The 13,792-nt window shown below is 47.1% G+C and overlaps 1 protein-coding gene across 1 annotated transcript; it reads left to right on the top strand.

Moving 5' to 3' along the window:
* The first annotated feature begins 8,995 nt into the window (after positions 1-8,995).
* LOC308644820 (protein FAM246A-like) lies at positions 8,996-13,575 on the top strand. Its single transcript, XM_081286516.1, has one exon. The coding sequence runs from the start codon at positions 11,630-11,632 to the stop codon at positions 12,341-12,343; it is 714 nt and encodes a 237-aa protein (XP_081142642.1). The 5' UTR covers positions 8,996-11,629; the 3' UTR covers positions 12,344-13,575.
* The last annotated feature ends 217 nt before the right edge of the window (positions 13,576-13,792 follow it).

Here is a 13,792-nt window from a genome sequence, read left to right as displayed (position 1 = left end):
ATCATACATAGATGGGATATAATTTCTCATTTTTCTGAGTATACATATTGTAGAATCATATTGTTCATACAGTCACATATATACATAGAGTAATAATGTCTGTTTCATTCTACTATCTTTCTTAACCCCACATCCCCTGCCTTCCCCTCCTTTCACTACCCTCTACCTAATCTAAGGTAATGCTATTCTTTTTTTTTTTTTTTTTGCCTTTATACATGTACTTTGTTGTTGGTTTTTTTTTTTGCATTACAATTCTTAATACACATATATACCACAAATTTTGTATCTCTGTATATAAAGTATGTTGACACCCAATTCAAGTCTTTATACATATACTTTGTATAATGATGTCCCTCACATTCCACCATCCTTGTTAATCCTCTGTCCTCTCCCTTTCCCTCTTACCTCACTACTTTATCTAGAATTCATCTAATACACCCATGCTCCCCCTCCCTACCCCACTATGAGTCAAACTCTTTATATTAGAGAAAACATTCGGAATTTGTTTTTTGGGGATTGGCAAACTTCACTTAGCATTATCTTCTCCAATGCCATCCATTTACCTGCAAATGCCATGGTTTTGTTCTTTTTTATTGTTGAGTAAAATGCCATTGTGTAACCCACTTGAATCAAAGTATGAAATATGATATGTCAAGAACTATGTAATGTTTTGAACAACCAACAATAAAAAAAATGCCATTGTGTATATAAGTCACATTTTTTTTTATCCATTCATTCACTGAAGGGCATCTAGGTTGGCTCCACCATTTAGCTATTGTGAATTGGCACACAGATCTCTTTAAATTGCTCCTGCTAATCCTAATCAGATAAGCTAAAAAGGACAGAGATATGTTCTCCTTTCAAATAGCTACAAAATAAAAAGATTGAATTCTACTTTCTGGATTACACTAAAAATAAAAACCTAAAAAATAAGAAATGTAATTCCAGGTGGCATCGAAAGAACATCTATAATTTTCAAAGAAAATGATTCTATATAGTACATTGTGATTCAGAAATAAATTTGGGTTAACAGGATTGATCACTGTAATAACTAGAGTGATTAATTTTAGGTTGTTAGAATGAGAGAAATTTGTACTCTATGATTTGTTAGTATTAAGTTCATAGTTAGTTCTGTAAAAGTGGGTATCAGATTTGTGACATCAGCATTTATAAATAACACTGTTTCCAAGGGTTATCAAAATACAAATACATTATTTTTATATTGTTTCTAGAAAGTTAATTAAAAGTATTGGAATAAAAGACTTATTTTATTAATTGGTGGTGAAAATGTGCTGTTAGGGGCTGGGATTGTGGCTCAGTGATAGAGCACTCTCCTAGCACGGGCAGGATCCGGGTTCAATCCTCAGCACCACATAAAAATAAAAGGCATTGTGTTGTGTCCATCTACACCAAAAAAAAAAAAAAATATTAAAAAAAAGAAAAGAAAATGTGCTGTTAACTAGTTTTTCCCAGTGTGTATTAGCAAATATTTGTAAGAGGTATTTTCCCCCAATATTATTTCCCTCAATATGAACTCACTACAATATTTTACATGTTTAATATAATTACAGGATTTATTATTAAGAAAAGGAGCCATATTAAATAAATTGTGTACAATGGCTATTTCTCATAACTATTATTTGAAAAAGGTGGATTGATCTTGTTCTTTCACTGATATTGAGAAGTCTACATTGTAGATTAAATATTTCTCACATTAGTTTTGTTGAATTTTACAGTCTGAATTTAGTTTGGACATACCTTTTTTTTTCTTTTTAGTTGTAGGTGGACATAATACCTTTATTTTATTTTATTTATTTGTATGTTGTGCCAAGGATTGAACCCAGGGCCTCACACATGCTAGGCAAGTGAGTGCTCCACTGCTGAGCCACACTCTCAGCCCTGGACATAATCTTAAGTTTCTTTCTCACGAATCTTTCGATGTTGAGTAAGGCATACATTTATGGTGAAGGCCTTTCCACATTCCATACATTGATAAAAGTTTTTCTACGGTGTACACTCTCCAGTATTGAATCAGACATGCACTCTGACCAAAGGTTTTCCTATACTTTTCAGTTTGCATTCTTCTATTAAAAATTTGTCACTTTAAAAAATTCTATTTATTTACTTTTAAGGTTCTGGAGATTGAATCCACTGGCTATACCTGCAACCCTTTTTAATTTTTAATTTAAAAAAGGATCTGGCTAATTTGCCCAGGTTGGCCTCAAAAACTTGAAATTCTCCTGCCTCAGCCTCTCAACTGTGATGACAGGCATATACCACAAAGCCTGGTTAAAAAAAATATATATATTTGAAGAAGTGAGGGGGAGCTGCTCTGAATGACCATGTCTTCCAGTCCTGAAGCACAAGGCTCTGACCAATCACTAATTTTCGTGGTGACTTGGGTGTTGTCACAGCTCGAATAGCAAGGTGGGTCTTCAGGTGTGGGCGGGTCTTCAGGAGTAGGCGTCACCTGCGGGAGTTGAGCCACACTCACCTATTCCTTTGTAATCCTACCCCTTGCCTCATTTGAATGGCTTCTTCCCAATTAAAGGGTTCAGCACGTGCTCCTCTCTCTCTTTCCACGGACACCTAAGGTCAGAGGAGCCATCACAAGACCCAAAGAAAAAGGTATTTCTCTGTCTCTGTGTGATTATTTCGTGCCAGCCCAGTTCACCTGGAGTGACCCTGAGTGTTTAGTCGTGGGACACCACAAAGGAGTTCTCCTTCGGGAGCTGTGAATGAATCATTGCTTTGAACTATGTAAGCCTGGACAGCAAGATACTTCTCCTGGGAATTTTTTTGGTGCCCAGAGAAATGCCCATTTGTAGGTGACTCCTATTGATAAGAATAATTCCGTGCTTGTTATGGAATTTACTAGTTCAAAAGCTTTGAATTAAAATCCCAGCTGCCTGGAGGTAGAAGAGATGGACATAAATTGATAAACTCCAACTAAGTTATTTTTTGTGGGGAGCCATTCTGACACGTGATTGGGTGACTCCCGTTAAGGGCCTGAGGCGCTCTGGCTGTGTCAAAGCTATCCCGACCCTTTCCTGATGAGAGAGCCCATCCGTGTGGGGGTGTGCGTGACCACTGACCCCGGAGACCCAATCACTGGCCCTGACCTTGGAGTGCAGCCCCCCCTCAACCTTCATTGGATGGAATTCTCCCCTGAATCTCTTGTCCCCCAAATAAAAGGCTACTCCCAGGCGTGTTCGCTCTCTCTCTCTCCTGCTAGCCCAGAGTAATCCTCGCTGCCCTGCTGGGCGGCTGGAGGCGGGGAATCAGGGAGGCGAGCCGTCTCGGACCTAGCAATGTAAAATAAGGTACTGGTTTGTGTGTTTTATTTTGATCTCTTCTAACTAACTTAATGCCTAGAACCTCATTAATGAAACCACTGCGCAGGTCGTGTGGTAGAATTTTTCTCAACTTTGTCCTGTTTATCTACAACTAAAAATATATTAAAAATAAAATAGAAATAACAAAAAAATGATGAATAAGCATGTGAAAAGATGCTCAACTTCACTAGTCACAAAGGAAACACCAAGTAAAAACACAATGTTGGGGGCTGGAGTGGTGGCTCAGTGGTAGAGTGCTTGCCTGGCATGTGTGAGAGACACTGGGTTTGAGTTTCAGCACCTCATATAAATTTTTTAAAAAGTCTATTGACAACTTAAAAAAAACAAACAAACACAATGATGTTACTGGGGGTTGAACTACTCAGGGGCACTCTACCACCCAGCTACCAAGGATCACCCTGCCTGACAAGAACACAATGAATGTCATTTTACAACCTAGTTGGTGTCAAGTACAAAAAATAAGAATTCTGTCAGTATCAAGTGTTGGAGAGAACCTATATCAATAAATGCTTGGATACTACTGGTGATGTTAGGAATCAGTGAAAAAATTGGCACTTATGTGAACTATACATGCCAATTCCCCCCTCAATATACTCCTCCCATATTGTATATGGGCCCTAGGAGACAGACTTAAAAAGTATTCATAGAAGCTAACAAAAACAAAATGGAATGATTCAAATGTCTATTGATAAGGAAATAAATCAGAATATTGCATGGTGATGAAAATGAATGAACTACAGGTACGTAGAAAAATGAATGAATGCTAGAAGTAGGGACTGGGGTAGCTCAGTGGTACAGAACTTGCCTAACATGTACAAGGCCTTGGGTGTGATCCCCAGCATGGCAAAAAAAAAAAAAAGATGGGAAGTATAGATGTCAAATCTCAGAAGTCTACATAGAGTATGATACCATTATTATGATTTTTTTTGTGGTGCCTAGAATCAAACCTAGGCCCTCACACATGCTAGGCAAGTGATCTACCACCGGGTCACATACCCAGCCCTATGATACAATTTTTTATTTTTTAAAAATATTTTTTAGTAATAGGTATATGCAATATCTTTATTTCATTTTTATGTGGTGCTGAGGACCAAACTCAGTGCCTACTGCATGGTAGCCCGAGTGCTCTATCTCTGAGCCACACCCCCAGCCCCCTATGATACAATTTTTTTTTTTAATATTTATTTTTTAGTTCTCGGCGGACACAACATCTTTGTTGGTATGTGGTGCTGAGGATCGAACCCGGGCCGCACGCATGCCAGGCAAGCGCGCTACCGCTTGAGCCACATCCCCAGCCCCCCCTATGATACAATTAAAAAAATTTTTTTTGTAGTTGTAGATGAACAGAATGCCTTTATTTTATTTATTTCTATATGGTGCTAAGGATCAAACCCAGGGCCTCACACACACTAGGCAAGTGCTCTGCCACTGAGCCCCAGCCCTATGTTACAATTTTTACAACATTCAAAGAGAAGCAAGCCAGGAGTGGTGCTGCATGCCTATAATCCCAGCTGCTCAGGAGGCTGAGGCAGGATGATTGTAAGTTTGAGGACAGTCTGGACAACTAGAAAATAAAAGGACTGAGGGTGTAGTGGTAAGGAGAATTGTGATAGAACTCCACTGAATTCAACCCCTGTACCACACATACTCTCTCTCTCTCTCTCTCTCTCTCTCTCTCTCTCTCTCTCTCTCTCTCTCACATACACACACACACACACACACACACACACACACACACAGGCAAGGGAAATATACAAATCAGAATTGCAGGTACCTCTGGAGAGAAGGATAATGAGTCATTCGCACTGGGTTAAGTCTCAGTTGAGAAGTTGGTTCACAGATGGTGGTTATGTAATGATAATTTTAATTTAGGTAGATGTTAAGTAGTATTTTGTGTGTCATCAAGTTAGAGTAAATTCACAATAAAGAAAATAATTAACCATCTTTAAGCTTAACACTTGGACAGGAGTGTTAGAAGGGCATGTTAAAATGTCTGATATGGGACAGGGTGTGGGTGGAGCATGCCTGTAATCCCAGCAGCTTGGGAGGCTGAAGCAGGAGGATCATGAGTTCAAAGCCACCCTCAGCAAAAGTGAGGCACCAAGTAACTCAGTGAGGCCCTTTCTCTAAATAAAATACAAAAAAATAGGATTGCATATGTGACTCAGTGGTCAAGTGCCCTGAGTTCAATCCCTGGTACAAAAAAAAAAAAAAAAAAAAAAGAGTCTGGTATGGCCTATTTCAAATTCTGGATAGATGTCTATACTTGTGCTGCCTCAGCCCCATCTACCAAAGCAAAAGGACTCAAGGAGGGGTTCAAGGGGTGAGCAGGAATGACAAGAGCTCTGCTGCCAACACTGTTCTCCTTGTATGCCCCTCTCCCCCGCCCTCATATCAGCATTGCTCTTCAGGACCCACTGTTACCTCCCTCCCTTCCTCCTTCCCTGTCAGAGGTGGATGCAGCCTCCTTCTCCCATAGCAAAGAACAAAGGGTCAGGCAAAGACCCTGCCTCTCCACAAGCATTACTGGGGCAGGAGCCTTGGAGATGCAGCCAGCAGAGGCAGCTGGGCCTGTTGTGAGCAGAGGCTCAAGTGCAACACCATATAATCACACGGATAAAGACAACATCCATGAAGTGCCTACTGGATACCAAACCCTGTGCACACACCTTTATTCGTTGATAGTGAACACATATTTATGATATGTCTGTTGTGTGCTGGGCACTTTTCTGAGTGGTGAGGACACAGGGAAGTCCCTGTTCTGGTAGAAGTCAAATCCAAAGGAGGACAGAGACTATGGGCTATGGGCCAGAAGGAATTAAAAAGTGAGTGCCAGGCAGAAAGATACAGGAATAACCTGGAGAAGACCATTCCAGGAGGGCTGTATAAACTTTGTCCTTAGGCTAAGCAGGAGGAACTGGCCTCAGAAATAGGATATGCATGCCCCAGAGAGGAAATTTGCTGGAACACGGGCAAGAGAGGGCCTCAGACAGATTGACCCAGGACATTGACTCTCCTTCCTGGCATTCTTCTCATCTTAAGGATGACCTTGACACAAAAATCTCAGCCCAGCAAGCAGAGGAAGAAGAGTCCCCTGAAGTTGTCCTTGTATTAGCCCAGCATGTCCTCTGAGGAGGTGGCCCTCCATACTGCTCAGTAGCAGCTCTACATGCAGAGCCCCCCCCCCGTGTGGTTAAAGAAAAAAATGATTCAGTGATACTTATTAAAGAATGGTAAGAAAGACTTTATTTAGGACCAATCTGGATAGGTACAGGGACCACAGAAATGGGATTCTACATTAGGTACAGAGATTGTGGATAAGTGGTAATTTTTAGACAAGAAATAGGATGAAGGTTAGTGGGTGGAAATCACTAAGAGAAAACAGGGAAGGGATAGATTCCAGCTGAAGGTAGGCCAGGATGATCAGATACCATCTGAGGCATGGGAGAAGCTGAGGATCCTAATCAGATACAGAGGGTGAGAAGTTATGGGGGAAAGGAGGGGCTTCTTGCTGAGCTGACTTAGCAGAGTTCTTGCTAAAACTGGAATTGACAAGGAAGTGCACAGACAGGCCTAAGAGAAGGTTCAGAGGCCCGAAAAAAAGTTTGGCCAAGCAAAGGATCTTTGTCACCATCCATGCTGAGAGAGTGAGGCAGAGAATGGGTAAGGGCATTTCTTGCCTAGGTCATGCAGTTGGGAAGGGATGGTCCAGAACCTGGAATTATGCCACTGGGAGCTGAGGTTGGGCATACACAGAGGCTGGTGAGTCCACTGCCCCAACTTCATCTGAGACAGGTTGTGGGAGAGTTGAGGTCCATAGCCTAGACTGGTCAGAGCCACCCCAGGCCAGACAGTCCTAAGGGTGGGGGTGAGGCTGCTGACGCCAGGAATAGGCAAACAAAGTCATTACTAGGTAATGCCTTCATTAGGAGGTCAGGCAAGGACACTACTGGGTAATGAGTTGCCCCCCTGCTGAGCCACTTGCCCCAGGACAGTTCCCATAGAACACCTCAGTAGACAGTGCCACTGGGGGGCCAGGGCATGGTTGGAAGACTCAGTGGCTGTTCAGGTTCAAGGTGTGTCCTTGAATTTACTTCCGTGGGAATCCCCAGACCCTGCAATAAGTCTTGAGTTAGTCACTTCTCTCCAACCTCTTCTTTAAAGTAGGGGCCACATTTCTATGGCCATATCACCCTGAATACACCTCATCTCATCTGAACTGGGAGCCACCTACAGCTTAGGGGTCCAGGAGGTGTGGTTTCCCAGAATTGACCACCCTGGTAGCTATTGTGACCAAGCACACTCTCAACAGCCTCTCACCTTTGCTGCCCTCACCACCTCCCTGCCAGCATAGACTCCTGGGCTTTGACTCCTCTTGGGAAACTGAGACTAGGCAACAGGAGCCACCAGAGGTCTGTGTGAGGCCTCTGAACCCAGAATCCTTATGGTGGCCAGGTCCCTCAGGGCAGATCAGACATTGACTGTAGATGATTCCCTGAACCTCGCTCCCCAATGGGCTCCCTACTGGGTTTCCCCACCACCTTCTGGAGACAGTTCCAAGGCTCTGTAACCTAGAGTCCCCTTCCAGCTTACCCACCATCAGGCCTTCACCTGGCCCACAACCTCACCATACTGACTCTCGGAGTCAGTTCAGGACCTAGGGCTTAGCCAGCTTCACCTCCCCCTACTGTTTCACTTCCTACTTCACCCACAACCATATTGGCTTAAACTTGTCAGTCAGACACTAAAAGAACACACGGAAGAGGCTCTTCTTCATGGTATCTGGAAAGATGCAGGTATTGGGGGGGGGGTGTTCCAGATACTCCCCTGAGGACTGTGTAGCTACATTCCCACCCATTGATCCTCTCCCATCTCTGGCCAGCTTGGTTCCTACAACTGCCCTCTCCTGGGATGCCACCAGAACCCTCTTCAACAAGCAAACTTGGTCTGGTTCTGCCGGCTGACTGCTCTCCTGGCTTCCAGCTGCCCTCAGGCTCTGGGAAATAAATCCTCCTGTCTTGGTGGCTGCCAGAGTTTAACAGCAACAGAACGAAATAGTGATGACAGTTAAGTCACATGGAGAGACTGCCCCATCCAGATCCCTGCCAGAAGCCCTGGGGCTTTTTTCCTCCCCATTACCCCTGAATTGTTAATGAGTTAATAAGTGTCAAGGTTCCAAATCACCCACTCAGCCTGTGAGGGATGACCTGCCTGAATGCACAGAGCTGGAACCTAGGCCAGTTGGGACAGCTCCAGAGCAGGCCTCTGCACCTCCATTAGGCCTTGCCCTGCGCTAGGCCCAAGTCAGTCCCTCCATGCAGTGAGCTACTAGTGCATGCCCAGCTGTGAACAAGCCCAGGAGAAAACACTAGTAGGCCTTTCTCCCTTCCCACCCCATAGCCCATCCAGCTCTGCCCTTGCTTCCCATCCCATCCTTTGTGAAGGGCAACACCTGTATTCTGACCAGTCTGTCTGGACGAGAACTGTGTGCTCTTTTTTCTTTTTTAAAAATATTTTTAATGGACCTTTATTTTTTTATATGTGGTTCTGAGAATCAAACCCAGTACCTCACACATTCAAGGCAACCCCAGCCCCTGTGTGCGCTCTTGATCACTTTTTTTCATCTCCAGACACCCCAGCCCTGACATCATGGATGAAGCTTGGGCCAGGGCCCTCACCACTTAATTCTCGATCTTTACTACATTTGAGATCAGGGGCTTAGGAGTTTGTGTCCATTTGTCTGTTCATCCCTCACCAATATCTCTTCAGCCCTCCTCAGGATCAGTTGAGATGCATGGAAGCTTTCTCACACTCTACCCTTGCTCCTTCTTGCACAACCTAGGGCTCTGGGATCCTCTGCCACAAGTTACAGGCTCCACATCAACACCTCCAACAAACCTCAACTTGAACTCAGTGCAAAGGCTTGGCTTTATATCTCAGCCTGTCTATAAATAATCATAGACAACAAAATCAAACTAGTCACCTATCTTTGCCCAGGCCTCTCCAACTTCACACATCTATATCTGCTAGTTGGCAACCTGGAGCCTCTCCCACACACTCTGCCATCTTCCTGGCCTCCCTGCCAACCTCTCCTAGGGATAGCAGGAATCTCCTTCCTTTTCATCAGTGCAAACTTGGTTCAGAAAGAAGAGTCAGCTCCTGGGTCACACAGCCTGTCTCCAGCGGGCCTGGGGAAAGAATCAGGCTCTTTTGTCAGCAACATTTTAATTATTGGGGTTGGGGTGGGGGTATGGCTAATGAGGCTCTAGGGATCAGCAGAGCCAGAAGCTGGGGCAGGGGTGACTCAGCAGGAATGGCGGGAATCTGAGGGGTTGACAGAGTGCTAAATTCTCACCTCTCCTCTGCACCTTCCAAAGATACAGGCTGCAGTGAATGAGTGAATGCATTAGCTAAAGAGGACCCAGGTGACCCTGCCCAAGCGCAGGGTCAACACCCCTCCTCCCTCCCCCTCTACATACACTCAGGCACAGAGAAGCAGAGAGGCCAGAAAGTATACTCTGGGGACATAGGTTCCAGTGGTTGTCTCACTGTCTTCCCTCCTAGCCCAGCCTGGATTCATACCAGGTCCTCCCTCCTCACAATTTGCTAGGGGAGGCCCCAAGGCCCAGAGCACTCAGAGTCCTAACTAGCCCCTGGGGGTGCAGTGAGAAAAACATGCTGAGTGGGAACACACTGCCCTCTAGAGGGGCCCACAGTCCATTGCAACAGGCCCAGGCTGAGGGGCACTTGCAAAGGCACCCAGCTAGGAAAGAATAGGTGAAAGGGCTACAGGGGCAAGAAGCCAGCAAGGATAGCCAGGAGACCTCAGAGACAGGCTAAAGAGTTGGAAAGACTGTTCAGAACAAGTGGGAGAGGCTGGCCTGGACCCTTCCCTCAGTAGTTGTTGTTGTTGTTGTTGTTGTTCTTCTTCTTCTTCTTCTTCTTCTTCTTCTTCTTCTTCAAGTTATAGATAGTCAGCATGTCTTTATTTTATTTGTTTATTTTTAGGTGGTGCTAAGGATCAAACTTAGTGCCTCATATGTGCAAGGCAAGCACTCTGCCACTGAGCTACAGCCCCGGACCTTCCCTCAGTTCCTTATTTATTGTAAATAGGGAGAGGATCCCAACTCCATTCATTCATCCATTTGTTTCTTCATCCAACATTCAGCATGTGTAGCAACATGGAGGACCTCATCCTGGGTCAGACTCTGCCCAGGAGAAGATAATCCCTTTCTGGTTCCAGGACCCCACTATGGGAAGTCAGAAAGTCATCTAAAAATAATTGTCTATGAGCTGTGTTCCATGGTGTGCACCTGTAGTCTCATCTACTCTGAAGGCTAAGGCACGAGGATCACTTGAATCCAGGAGTTGCCTGAACAACATAGAATACACATGGCTTAAAAATAAGCAAACAAACACCAGCTGAAAAGTATGCTGTCCAGAGGTGGGGGTGGGAGTGTTGAGTTACCTGGCATGGGGTAGGCTTCCCTGCTTCCCTGCTCAAGAGGGATAAGTGGGAACTGCTAGGCAAATGGGGAGCAGGGGCCTATGCACAGGCCCAAAAGGGCAAAGAAAGTTGGTTTAGAAGAGGTTAAAAAGGATATGGCTAGGACACTGTATGAGATGGGCGGGGACTTCAGCAGTCTTAGTGAGGGCTGAGGTACATCTGGGAGCATGGAAGACCATGAAGAAGTTGAAAGGAGGGGTAGAAGATTGGCTGGAGATGCCCATAACAAGGGCTATGTGTGAGTAGGGCACAGAATTCAGAGATAAGTGTGGTCTGGACTATGACGTGGAAGCAGGTAACCCTGAGCCAGTGAGGAGGGCATGGGGTCCATGAACAAACTCAGGTTTCCCCCAGGTGTGATGAGGGCAGTAACTTCCAATAGAATATGTGAGCTTGATTTCTGCTTCTGGTCTGGGGGTGCCTGGGCTTCTGCAGTGTCACCTCTACCCAGAAGCCAGCCCAAGCCTCATGTGGTAACCCACATCAGCATGGTCCCTGCGGAAAAGTCCAGCACAATCATGCCCACTGGCACCACCACCACCACCACCCCCGCCCCAAGGCTCCCTTGGAACCCCAGCCGTCCTGGGCCCAACGCTATCCGGGTTCCCCGGGCCCCAGGCCGTATCCCTAGAGATTTCTGTCATTCTCACAGCTGTCCCAGGAGCCCTCTCCACCTCTTGTCGCTGGGGCCCTGCGGTTGCTAGGCTGCACGCTGGGGCTCCCAGCCAGGCCTAGTGCTGGCAGTAGTGGTGGAGACAGCGTGCGGATGGCTGCAGAGTCCGGGCGTTCTTGGGCTCAGGCGCGCAACGCGTATGGCGCGAGTGAAGCGCTGAAACAAGGCGCTGGCCGCCGGCGGGACCCAGGGTCGCAGCCCAATGGGCCAGTCTCTGAAGTCGTTCGCGTCCCAGGCCGCCTGGCTCGTTTGCGCGGCCAGCTCCGAGCCCAAGCTGCGGCACGGGCCGAGGCACCGCGACTACTACGGCTGGTGGAGCGCGCTGGGGCCGGGGCTGCGGGGACCGGAGCCGGAGCCGGGGGGACTGGCGAGAGGATCGAAGCGCGCAGCGGTGGTTCAGTGTGTTCCGTGTGCGGGGAGCCGCGCGGTGGGGCCACCTACCCGGCCGGCGTCCTTGAAGTGAGCGAGCGGCGGCTGCAGGAGGGCCTGGCGGCAGTGCGGGTGGAGCTGAGTACCGGGCTGGAGGCGCTGCGCGCTGAGCTTCGGGCGGAGCTGGACGCCCTGCGAGCGCTGCTGCCGCCGCCACGGTCACCACCACCCGCCCGCCGCGAGCCCCGTGCTGTCCCGCGGGCAGGATCCCGAGCCCCAGCCCTGCTGCGGGCGCTAGGCACTGTGAACGCCTTGGTTGTGGCTTCCAGGCCGACCAACGACTTCCCCGATGGCCCTGCGGAAGACCGAATTCCTGCCCGAAAGAACCACAAGAAAACTCCCGTGCAGCCAGCGGCCCCTCAAGGTGGCGGAGATTGAGGGCGTCCGCACTTGAGGGCGGCCCAGGGAAGTGCAGGAATCGCCTCTAGCCGAAGGAGGCCAAGGTAGAGATCTGATCTCCTCTTGGAGCGTATTTCTAAGCGAGAAGAGTCCGCAAGCAACCAATAACCGCCAACGAATGCGGTTATTTGGAGGGTGGGCGGCGGAGGGTAGGGATTGCCCAGGATCATAGTCTGCAAAGGGTGGATAGCTCCGGATAATCACCGCTGCGGGACAGTCTGGACTGGAAAGGGCTGGTAGAGCCCCTTTGGGCCTTAATGTAGGGGAAGGGGGCTGGGGGCGTAGCTCAGTGGTAGAGTGCTTGCTTAATATGTGCAAGGTCCTGGGGTCGATCCCCAGCACACAGAAAGAAAAAGAAGAAGAAGGTGGGCGGGGGGCGGGGGATGCAGGGGAAGGATCTGGGCCAGGGTATGTCAGCCTCCAGAGGGGCAACCAGAAACCCTGGGGTCTACAACCTAACTTCCCTACCTGCAGGGGAGGAGACTGCATATTCTTTTTCTTTAAACGTCTTAGGGAGGAGGCAGAGCCTCCATGCACTGAAATAGAGTACCCTACACACACCACTATGCAATAGACTCCAGGGACACCTGGATGGCTGAGACATTGTGACCTGGACAGTACCACTGAGAAAAATGTGCTATTTATCTATCATTTATCATTTATCTATCTATCATCTATTTCCTCCACATTCCCACATATCAACTGGTCAGCATCCTGACTCTGGCCAGCCTTGCTTCACTAACAACCAGGCCCTGTCTTACTGGATAGCATCACCTGGATAATCTCATCCAGTCAGTATCACTTGGACTCAGCTTTGCTTTGGACAGAGACACCAAGGACACTTACCCCTCACTTAGTCTAGCCACAGTTGCCTGGACACTATTGTCTCTCTAGAAAATGTCACCCTACAATCAAGACTCCATAGTCTAACTTTAGAGAGTGTCACCAGTGTGAGGCTTCATCATGGCCAGACAACTCTACTAGTTTTTATGTCACCAGGATCCACCAAACCAGTCCAGCTGCAGCAGAACCTGGAACCAGCAATTTCTTACCTACTGGTCTTGGGAAACCTCAGCTGGGGTTATCATTTAACTGGGTACAGTGTTCTCAGGTTGATCACCCAGATTGAATTTTAATAAAATGTGTAATCTTGGCTAAAAGTGGCATTTCTAAGATGTGCTAACTTTTCATATAGGAAATGTAGACTGGGAGTGGAGACCCCTTCTCTCTGAGAGGGATCTGGGGATCAGTCTGGGGTTCTACAAGAGGATATTGAGACTGGCTGTGGTGGGGTAGGGAAAGGTCACTCAGTGATCTCCCAGTTGTATGGATAGATCCTCTGAGGCCTCAGTGGGGTTAGGGCTGGGGTCCCCATGGAGGGAGGCAGCTCACCTTAGGTCTCCCCACTCCATTCACATTAGGCCAGGG

Source organism: Spermophilus citellus (genome assembly GCF_964194105.1).
Source record: "Spermophilus citellus genome assembly, chromosome: 3".
Classification (NCBI taxonomy): Eukaryota; Metazoa; Chordata; class Mammalia; order Rodentia; family Sciuridae; genus Spermophilus; species Spermophilus citellus.
Note: the sequence above shows the minus strand (reverse complement) of the source record. Positions and strands in the feature narration are given on the sequence as shown.